Source organism: Branchiostoma lanceolatum, chromosome 6, assembly GCF_035083965.1.
Source record: "Branchiostoma lanceolatum isolate klBraLanc5 chromosome 6, klBraLanc5.hap2, whole genome shotgun sequence".
Taxonomy (NCBI): Eukaryota; Metazoa; Chordata; class Leptocardii; order Amphioxiformes; family Branchiostomatidae; genus Branchiostoma; species Branchiostoma lanceolatum.
In genome coordinates this window covers 6,015,299-6,026,792 of record NC_089727.1, presented here as the reverse complement: position 1 = coordinate 6,026,792, position 11,494 = coordinate 6,015,299, and the positions used below count along the sequence as shown (strand labels likewise).

At 42.3% G+C, this 11,494-nt stretch overlaps 1 protein-coding gene across 1 annotated transcript in view; it reads right to left on the bottom strand.

Annotated features, from left to right (window-relative positions):
* Window positions 1-1,507: 1,507 nt before the first annotated feature.
* Window positions 1,508-11,494, bottom strand: part of LOC136436251 (neuronal acetylcholine receptor subunit alpha-10-like) — a 29,111-nt gene continuing 19,124 nt past the window's right edge. The window contains exons 3-6 of the mRNA XM_066430057.1: window positions 6,856-6,900; window positions 5,860-5,969; window positions 4,496-5,028; window positions 1,508-3,258 (exon numbers count right to left, since the gene is read on the bottom strand). Of these exons, the coding sequence (XP_066286154.1) occupies window positions 2,606-3,258; window positions 4,496-5,028; window positions 5,860-5,969; window positions 6,856-6,900 (1,341 nt within the window). The 3' untranslated portion in view covers window positions 1,508-2,605. The remainder of the gene's footprint in view (window positions 3,259-4,495; window positions 5,029-5,859; window positions 5,970-6,855; window positions 6,901-11,494) is intronic.

The window sequence follows — 11,494 nt, the reverse complement described above, 5'->3', positions numbered from 1 at the left end:
TATCAGTTCTGTAGCCCCTGTTCTAGGTATGGATACATTTTTGGTACGTAATCAGTATTAGGCATGAAAATCAAATAGGAAACAAATAAAAGTTGCAGTTGTTTAAAGATTTCTGAGGGAGATGCCATGGCATTCATAAGCAGGGCTTAGAGAGCAAGAATAGAGTTCTTTGTGAAAATATTGTGAAAGTAGAACTGTGAAAGTCTAGCATAATACCATGACAACCTTCCTTTGCTGAAGATTGGGGCAATCCACCTGACTTTGGTATGAAAGGGGTTCAGTTTTGTTGTTGTATTTTGTGTCAAATTTATGTTAAATGATTTATTATGGACATAATCTTCATTTTTTATGAACCAAAAGGACAGCTTGGTCATCTGTTGTATGGCTATGATACATTTAGTTCATTTTTTCGTTTCAAGAGTCTTCATAGACTAGCACATGTTAAAATGTTAAAAGGAAAACTGCCTTCGCTATGTACATTGCTGGATCAAGTACCTTTTTGTACATTTTTACCAAGTTTGATAAGGCAGAAGCTTCAGGCAGGACGATTGAATAAGTAAACACAAAATAGCAAAATACCAGGCAGTATGACATCCATGATATTTACTTTAGAATACATTTTTTTTCTCAGTCTGTAAAATTATTGTGATTTCAAAAAATTTGCTTTTGTTACAGAGATGCATAAAATACATGTATGTTGCTTTGACATACATGTACATGGAGAAACCTGTATTTGTTCTACATAGAGAGAACATTGCTATGTTCAAATGACATTAGTCATTCGAGAGCTAATTATACATCACAGCTGATTGTAGAAACATTAGAATCAAGTTAGAATTTATCAAAATCCACCAAGCTTTATGCAAGAGGCCGTTTTTATGGCAGCATGTTCATAATCAGTATTGAAGTACTCACTGACAGGTACTGTACTTATTATAGATAATATTGTAGGTCTTCCAGTGCAGTTTTCGCCTCACCATTCATGGTTACATATTACATGGTGCTTTGTTGATGTTTGTTTGTTGTTGAAATGTTGACACACATGTTTGCTACATTGTACTGTATATATCTCTTGTAATGCCCTGTCTCACAATTATTGTAATTTTGTCTTGTACATGTGATGTGATAACGTTTCTGTTATTGCCTCTTTGAGACCACATCTTGTAACAAAAATGGAAGTTCTGTTACTATAGCATAATGATTACTGGTAGCTCTACTTACATCTTGTGGATGCAACATATTATGAATGTTTTGTAAATTTTTTTTCATAAGAGCACATGCAGATATTCAGATGTATGGGAGGGGGGGGCAAATTTCGGCATCTACAATACATCAAAAACTGTATATGGGAAGAAAAGGGGAAAGCTCTTTATATCAGAAGAAAAAAATCAACTTTTTTAAAAGGCTTTGGTACCAAAATGTATTGTGTTCAAAAGCAAACTTGAGCTGATAATATGGAGAAACAGTAAGATAAATTATGTCCCCCAGATTCTGTAATGGACTGACCCACTCATCTCTATCTGGTATTTTGGAATAGGAAGTGGATGGGACCACTTATAGTTGGAGGGGAAAATTAATTTGTACTGGGAAATGTGTTCATGCTAGATATATTGTATCCTCACCCTCTCGTATACGCTTCCAAAATGGTCATTGTGAAATATCAACCAATACTTACTGTAAAACAAGTGTTAATTTTTCATCATGTCTTAGCTTCTTTGTGTAGAATATTTCTTTGTATATATATCTTATTATTTCTATTATTGTCAATTGTACAAATATGGTCATAAATCATTTATCCTTATGCAAATATTCTCTTACATCTCAATAAACAAGTTTCTAATTTTATTCTCAAAGTTGTGATTTGATGTAATTCTTCTTGAATACTTTGAGCAGAAAAAGGCACCTCTAATATATGATACAGATCAGCATTACTACTCACAAATACATGAATATCCACACTACTGACAGGAAGTTCATTTGTAAAACAACAAGTGTCTTTAATATGCAACAGTTAGTGTTCTTCATAAGAAGAGCAAAAAATACTCAAAATTTTATAAGAAATGACAAAAGTGACATGAGTTATCCATTATCAGTCATATTACAATGATGCCACATGTACGTTTGTCCCCTTTCCACTTTTATTCTCCCAGGAAGGCAACAGAACACAGCTGTAACTGCTACAGGAACCATCCTAACACATGTCTCTACGTTGTAAAATCTAAGGAATGTTCCCAATCTTTCTGCTATGTCGAGTCAGGGCACGAATTATTTAGGCTGTACATCTAGACCAGCAAGTTGTTCCAGTTATTTTCTCACACCAAAGGATCGCTGACTATCAAATAACAGCAAGAGCTGCAAGGAGACCCCGAATTACAAAAAAAAGCATCTTACATTATTACCATTTTGGCAAGAATGTTACTTGAGTGGAGCATAAAAATCATCTGTTCCACTTGGATCCAGAGAGATCTTTCGCTCTGTATTTAGTACACTTTGTGAGACTCCAATGCCTGACACCTTTTTCGCTAACAAACACATAGTTCGACTGTCTCACCCTTCTTCACGGGACAGCTAGAGCGACATCTAGCGGTTCGAACCTGCGCTGCAGTCACACGTACGAACCCAGTATCAGCAGGCTAACGGCGATAGCGGTCAGCAGCGAGAGCCACAGGAACAGTCTATCCACCACTTTAGCCACTCTCTGCCACTCCGACGCCACCAAGTTCTCCTTATCCTTCCTCCGCATCCGATCCGTGACGTATCGAACCTCCTTCTCAATCTTATCCAGTCTTTTTTCCAGTTTGTTCGCCACCATCACTTCTGGAGGCTTCAGTTCCACAAGTTCGTATCCGACCCCCATTCTGCAGTTCGTCGTGTTGTTACGTGTTATTCTCCCGCCATTTAGCATGTCCTCCGAGCGCATGCGCAGAGAAGAACGCAAATGCACTTCGTCAGGTCTCTTCATGACGTTCTCTAATGAGCATGCGCGCTCCCGGGCACAGCTGGTGTCGGTGTTGTCGCACCCGTGACTCCCGCTTCTGCGCATGCGCGGCGAGTTGCGGCACTTGACCTTGTCGGCCTTGCAGCAGCTGACGTTGAGGTCGCGGAAGAGGAGGATCTGGGCCAGCCACTTGAGGATGAGCCAGCGCATCCAGCGGGGCACGGGCCGCGCCTCGGGACCGCAGTGGTGGATGTTCATGACGAAACACGACATGCCCGTGGACAGGGACATCAGCGTCATGCTGGCGATGTAGTACTTTCCTGCAGGTAGGGTGGGAAGAATGGAAAGTTAAAAGAGAATTTGACAAGGTGGCCAGGAATGGTTGGGCCTTTGCAGGCTTATACTGGTACTACGGAGGTCTGCGTGTAGTTGCGTCTACAGATTACGAAACACGACATGCCCGTGGACAGGGACATTGATCAGCGTCATGCTGGCGATGTAGTACTTTCCTGGGGGTAGGGTGGGAAGAAGAGAAAGTTAAGAGAGAATTTGTATTTGACAAGGTGGCCAGGAATGGTTGGGCCTTTGTAGGCTTATACTGGTACTACGGAGGTCTACGTGTAGTTGCGTCTACAGATTACGAAACACGACATTCCCGTGGACAGGGACATTGATCCGCGTCATGCTGGCGATGTAGTACTTTCCTGGACGTAGGGTGGGAAGAAGAGAAGGGTATAAGAGATGGCAAGTTAACATGGAGGGGGCGAGGTGGACAAAAATGGCCGGGACTTTGTTGGCTTATACTGGTTAAGGTTCCAACATGTGGTTGCTATATGGGCGTTGCAGTACTTTCCTGTAGGGTGGGGAAAGAGAAGGTCAGGGTGACAAGTAAACAGGAAAGTTATATTCGATGAGGGGACTAGGTGGTCAGGAATGGTTGGTCCTTTGTAGGCTTATACTGGTACTACGGAGGTCTACATGTTGTTGCATCTACAGAATACGACACACGACATGCCCGTAGACAGGGACATTGATCAGCGTCATGCTGGCGATGTCGTACTTTCCTGGAGGTAGGGTGGAAAGAGGATAAGGTTAAGGAGTCAAGTAAAAGTTTTATGAGAGAAGTTGACAAGGTGGAGAGAATTGGTCGGGCCGGGGCTTTGCTGCTGGCTTATACTGGGAAAGGTTTTAACTACTGTATATGTAGTTGTGTTAAGCTGGCGATGTAGTACTTTCCTGTAGAATTGGATATGAAAGAAGTTGACTATGTAGACAGAATTTGTCGGGTCTTTCCTCGTATTGGTAGTTCGTATTGGTAGAGGCAAGGAGGTACATGTATTTAACCTCCTTGGTAGAGGGTGTCGTAGTTGCATATCTATCAACGCCGTTGTCAAATTCAACTTTTGCTCGACTTTTGTGCTCTTGCGGACGATTTATGGATATGGTGTTCAGGATCTTTATGTTCATTTCTCTTTTGTGCCATTAATGGCAATACTAGTACACACATAGTACACACATACCGCATACATTGTACGGTACTATCCCAAGTATACGTACCTATTAAAGGGATGTTCTCAGACGGCGGGAGCGCCTCAGCCACCACGAGTTGAAACACAGTCAGCGCCAGCAGCACGGTGATGCCCAGAGACACCTTCTCTCCGGAGTCTGCCGGCAGATAGAAGCTCATGGGTGCTAACATGGATATCAGCATGCACGGGAGGATCAGATTAAAGATGTAATACAGAGACTTCCGCTCCAAGTTGATGGAGAACGTCACGTCCGGGAACGGGTCCGGGCAGCAGCCGTACACGATGAGGTTCCGTATCGAGGGCATCCCGACCAGTTCCCATTCTGCGTTCCGGACGTAGTCCGTCAGGTCCCCCGTGAACGACTCGTTCCACACGTCGATCTGACTGCCGCTGTACGTCCACGAGCCGAAGGTCAGGCGGCACTTCTGCCGATCGAAGGGGAAGAAGGACACGTCCACCTCGCACGAGCTCTTGGTGATGGCCGGGGAGTCCCAGTAGATGTGGCCGGTGAAGTCCAGAGCCACGTTGGTCTCCATGCGGCTGGAGAAATCGTCGTCGGCACTATGGCAGAAACACACATTTATTATTCTACACGTTAGTTGTTATGTGTGGCCCAAGAGCTTTGGAACCGGAGATGGGCGCACCCTTATGCACCTTTCGGTGCGGGAAGGACTTTAACTTTAACTTTGTTTTAACTAGTTGTTATGAAATTTCAAGTATAAATGCTTGAACGCAGTCCCTGAAGTTTTCACACGGATGTGAAAGTTTTGGCCTGCCACATGCCCTAGGGTCTTACCAATACGAACAAGGAAAAATACATATCAAGACATTACGCTTAAAGCCAATGTACACTTTCCCCAACAGATCCAAACGTTTCATGTGCATTTCGAAGGATCTTTAAGACTACCAAATTAAAAACACGAGTTAGCGTAAAAATGATCGATTTTGAGGTGCCGCGCGAGGATCCCATATACCACCACGGCCGCCCCTAGAAGCGCCACCTACATTAATCTAACAGTCGTCTCTGAAAACAAAGCTGCGTCAGAAAGTAAAAAAAGATGAGATGTAATGCTCACAAACCTGCACTGGGGACCATTAATTTCCTCATTGCATACACCTTAGCAACACGGTAAAGTTCATATTTCTAATGGCTTTACACAACCCCTTGATTATTAAGCACATCTGTACCTTAATTTACACCTTAACTATGAAGCGAGAAGAGGCCAAATTCACGTAAGTATTAGACTAGTGATAGCTTGTCATTGTATATATGTATTTGCAAACCGTGACGTTTTCTGCTGTGGCTTGTACTGAACCCAGTGGGTATGTGTGTACAATAAAGGTCTTCATTCATAAATGCGCAGTAATCCCACTGCAAATGGCGAACCTTACTTGTTGTACAACACTATGTCAGGAGTCCACACCAGGCTGGAGGGGACCCGCAGTGATTCTAACCCGTCATAATCAGCAGGCTCCCACTGTAGATACTCATCCACCCAGTTCTGTAACGGAGGATTAGTTATTAAAGATTTTTGAAAAGGTACTGTCTTTCCTAAAACAGATAATCAGTTAGGACAAGTTACAAAATCACATTTACTAATGATCTGCCTTCTTAGCAGGCTCTACTTATCGGACTTTTTTTTCTGATATCAATTGTATCGCTTTCGGTTTCTATTGCATTTGGTGTCTTGAAGTAATCTCCAAGCAGATCTACACGGGGCGCGAAAATCGTATATGCTAGCCAGAGAAGGTCCAGTCAGCCAGAGAGGGTCCAGCCAGACCCTCTCTGGCTGGCTGGACCCTCTCTGGCTGACTGGACCTTCTCTGGCTAGCATATACGATTTTCGCGCCCCGTGTAGATCTGCTTGGAGATTATCTTGAAGCCGTGTCTGAGAGCTGATGCGCCATCAGTAAAAAGCCCAACTCGTAAAGCCTGCTAAGGAGAATAATTTGCACTGAAAAATGCATTATACCAGCCTGACGTAAAATTGATAAGAAATCGGCTGCATTCTGTTTATTGGGAATCGTAGAAACAAGTTATAACAACAACTGAATCTGAGGTAATGTTAAAGTGGATGATAAAATGTAAATTCGAGGCAAGATTGTGATGCGACTCTCTTTTGTGTATTATGCTTATGATGTACGAGCCGCCTACTACAGCATCTTCGTGGAATCGATGACAACATCAGGCTGTCGAACTGATTAAAAAAAAAAATATTCCCATGTAATGATAGAGTTCGAATGGTGAAATTTTATCGAGTTTTTTTTCTAACTGAAAAAGAAGATTGGGAGACATTAATTGTTATCAGTAATGTTTTGCGAAAGTAACATATCTTCCAGAAGCATTCCTGGATGAACCTAGCAAAGCACGTGAAACAGAAAACTGACCTGTCGGAGCCATAGGTACGCCGTCAGGATCTGGTTCCTCTCGTCCTGGATGAAACAGAGACAACAAAATTGGAAGATCTCACACCTCCGTGAAATATGTTGAGTTTTTGTGAATTTCTTAATGTCATGGCCATAGCCATCACACACACCTGCCATCACAAATGTTAGTGATCCTCCCATTCACATCTTCCCTTAATCAATCCTAGCTATCTATCTCCCTCCCATGCATGATATAAGGGGTCATTCGTGCTGGCGGTCGGCTGACCAACTGTCCAAAGACTATATACCTTCAGGAAGGGGGTGTCGGTCTGTAATGCTGCACTACCTGAAAAGACGTTTGTCTGAGTACCGACATACCAAAATTCACACAAATCCATGAAAAAGTTTCCTGAGTTATAGGTGCGAACACACAAGCACAATCAAAAAAAGTACCTCCATTGGAGGTGCACCTCCTGCTCAGAGGTAATGATAGGACAAAATTAGGAGACCGCTATCTTTGTTCATGTCGTCATTTATATACTGTACTATTTATAGGTGGCCCTCTTAAGTCACGCTGAATATATAAAGTCCTATACATCTTCTGCACCATTAAATGTAGAAAGGTTAAACAATTGGTTTGAATCACATACACCTGACAAGTTTTCGTTCTGACGGACTAGGCAGTTGTGATTACAGACGCACGCATCGCCCAGATACCTAATCTGAAGTCTAGACTGATAGATGTGAGAGATTGACGGCTTCATCATTGTATTGTCTGAATATTTTATGTAATTTTCTGAGAACGTTCCGTTCACACCACAAACTCCATCTATACATTTGTATCTTTAACGTCAATGCCTCGTGCATATTTAGAATACGCTGCTTTTACTGGGATTGTCTGGCTTCTCCCTGGAATGTTCTGTGGTTGTTAGGTTTTCTGTTCACACCAGACGCGTGGTAGATGTATTTCGTAGGTAAAGCAAGGTGAAGGTAGATCCTTAGTCTTTGTAAGGCCTATGGCTTAGGGGCAGTGGGTTGCACATGTTATCCACAGTGTCTAGGGCACGGTATTGGAGAGCAGAACCCATCCCTCTCCTTCCACTGCCATTTACCTCCCCAACCGAAGTCAGGAACCCATTTTACACCTAAGTGGATTGAGCAAAGTAGTGTAAAGCGCCTTTCCTAAGGACACAACGTCTAGCCAGGAACGCCAGGAATCGAACCCGTGATGACCTCCATATCTCGCGTCCATTGCTTACTCACTCGACCACTCGACACCACATAAAAAGAACTTGATATTCATTTACTGTCGGGTATTTGAAGTCATTGCCCTAGAGAAGCTTACAAGAGCGCACTTTCTAGCGATCAGGGACATATTCTATTGCCTTGGCCACGGGGAGACGTATAAAGGATGGCGCAGTACATTTGATCTAACAAAGGAGTTAGTCGGATCCGCTAACTGCTTGCAGCTTTAGGCAAATTGGAGCAGAATTTATATACAGAAATAGGAACATTGACTGAGATTGTTGCACCTTCTGGCACTGATATATGTCAAACGAACAAGAGGAAAGGGTAAGACGGCAGGAGTGTGTATTTTGTAAGCCGGCTATGAACTTAAAGTTTGGAGTTATGTAGGATCAATACATTATCTAAATTATCAGATCGTGTACAAATTGGGTTTGGGGCACAGTTTGTCGTTATGCCAGGTGTGCCTTTTCAGGTTCTCGCCCACTCAGAGCCTCATGACGTGTAGCGACCTACCGTGTGTATTGTTTACACACATTAAACCCGTTGGTGTTGTTGCTATCGTTAGCGGTCATGGATTAGCTACTATTTTCCGTTCTGCTATGAGCATATTAGGACTCGCAGCCGAGACAAATTAAAATTCTAGCTACACTGCATGGAATTGAACTAACTCGATTAATCAATTAATTACTTTAAACGCCTAATCATCTGCATTCATTTAAGTAAAATTGGTGAATTTTGCAGGATATCAATGTACAATAAAGAACACTGATGTGTTGCAGAAGAGTTTTTAAAAGGCATGGAGTTCCGCTGCAGTACCAAGCAAGCTGCTAGAAGTCCCAAAATCAACATCGGCCTTCGTCTTACCAAGACATCATCATCACTAAGACATACCCACAACCAAATATCATCACAATCCATTCATTACAACGGAACAATACCTCCATTTCTCATGAAGGTAATAACTGGAAGTAGGTGCTGAAGTGAAAAGAAATCAATGTCACAACTACATCGGCTCCGCGCTTCCCTTGTCACAAGCTCAGCTATCTAGTCTGTGCACCTTTGTTCCTGAGACCTCCCGTCTAGAACGGTAGGGCAACTGTCGCCCCTACATATCAGTTTTGTGGCGAGCCATAGGAATTAAATCATAGAGGTCAAACGGGACGAACATTAGTAGTCAGAGTTGCCTGCCTTGTCGCACCCTTTCGCGGCCCAGGAAAGTGTTGTCGCAGAAATGTACGGCGCATGATTTGTCTGGTACGAACCACGCATGGTGAATTGTGAGCCCGAGTGAACCGAGTCTGTTTTCTCTGGGATACAAGATAGATGCAGGGCGTCAATAGGACAGTGATATCGGATGAAATGAGCAGAAAATAGGAAAAGCAGTGAGAAGGAAATTTTTCTTTGCGGACCTTAACCCTCCATACATCGTTGACACGTCGAGCATAATGATTCTAATTCATTTAGTCTAATCCACAGTGGACCCAAGAAACGTGATTCCAATACCACATGCTCAAGTAACTGTTATCAGTGACGAGCTATGAATATCCTTCTTTATTAATTTTACTTGCATGAGGATTCTACTGTTTCTGGAACGTTTTAAACTGCAGGTGATCTCCGGTAGTCGGAGAGCTCTAGAGACAACATCGGTAATGGGATAACAGAACGTAATTACACTTACGCGAATACATGTCATTAGAGTTGGGAAAGAAGTGATATCGGACATAAGAAATCTCATCACAACAATAAATTACTTATCGGAATTGTTGTGGACTAATTATTTTGCTCAGCATTCAATTATAATATACAATCATCGTGTACTGTTACAAATTAAAACCGATCTATCAAACAACAAGTTTTAATAAGAGCTACTATTTTCCATCGTATCATGCCAGAGTATGCTCAACGTTGGTCGATCTATCACTACAAAGATCGTACAATGACCCCCAGGCTATTCTCCTGTGTGAAACAGTGAAGCTTGGCTAAAGTGTTATGAGTGAACCCGCTGCACACACTGGACTACCCATCTTCAAATTATCTCTAAAGTTTTCACCGATAAAACTTCACATAATCCTACCTAGCAGTCAACCTAAGTCATGAAGTACTGTCCGTGGCTTTATCTAGCAGCCACACTGTCCTTCTCCATCCACGTTATGAGCCCCTAGGTGTGTGGAGAGTTTGTGAACATCCATCTTACAAAGTCCTCTCCTCAAGGGCCCTTTCAGAAATATCGACGTGGGCGTATGAGTCATGTCCAGAAAACACACAACAGACATTGAGAATAAGGGGCATACTTAAGTAAAGCTCTTCCTCGGGCAAGTGTTCTTGATTCCCCGGTCGAAAGTTTGGCATATACCAATACATTCAGTCGCCTTCCGCGCAAAATATGCATTATAAACAGCTCGATTGTATGTGATTATGATGTATTGTCTCCATCCATCCTCTAATAGAATAAACATGATTAGTCCGTTGGTAAATATGAGTTCTTAATTAGCAATTTACACCATATCTTGAATACAGGTAAGTATGAATATACAGTAGTTATCAAGAATAATGATGCTGTGAATAGCGTAGCAAAAAGTAATTTTTGGTTGACCTCAATACACGATGTGTTCTGGCGAAGATCATTATGAGACTTTGTCTTACATATTTTTTATATGCGAACTCTTGTCTTTACTCAGTTGATCCTTCCTCCCTTTGACTGGTTCATCATGAACTGTATTTGGTAGGATTTGTTTTGTTTCTCATATCCATAAACTCACCTGTCGCTGCAAAGACTGGACTGTGAGGTTTGGTCTACTCGGGCACCTTACTTTTTTTCAATAAATGCAGTGCGATCTTTAACGAGCTTAAAGTGTGTCTTTCCTCCTCCGGTCCCATCCGAGAGGATGTCCCTAACCGAAGATACTTATTATCTCCATGAAAAGTGGAGATATAGTTTTGGGTGTGTCTGTCTCGGTGTATGTGTGTGTGTGTTTGTGTTTCCGCGCTACTGTAGTCAGCATAACTCAAGAAACTCTTGATGGATTACGATGATATTTGGTACATGTATGTGGGCAGGTGTTATGAAGCCGAAAGTCAAGGTTGATTTTGGGCTCCCTGGTATGTGACCTGGGTACTGCAGCAGAACTTCCGTTTTTGTATCTTTTGACCTGGACGTGCTATGGTCTTGATTTTCGGGTGGCTGACAGCTTGTGATGTAATAAAGAAGTGGTGTAGCTTTGGACCCATTGCAGTTTGATCTGGAACTGCAGGGGCGCTATTGTGAAAATCTTCTAAGGAGAATAACTGAACAAAGGAACGACGGTTTTCCATGATATCAAGTATGCAGGTAGTTTAGACTAAGATGTACTTAATGAAGTGCAAATTATGTTAATTGGGACTTAATTTGCATAATTAATGAGTAAAATCTATA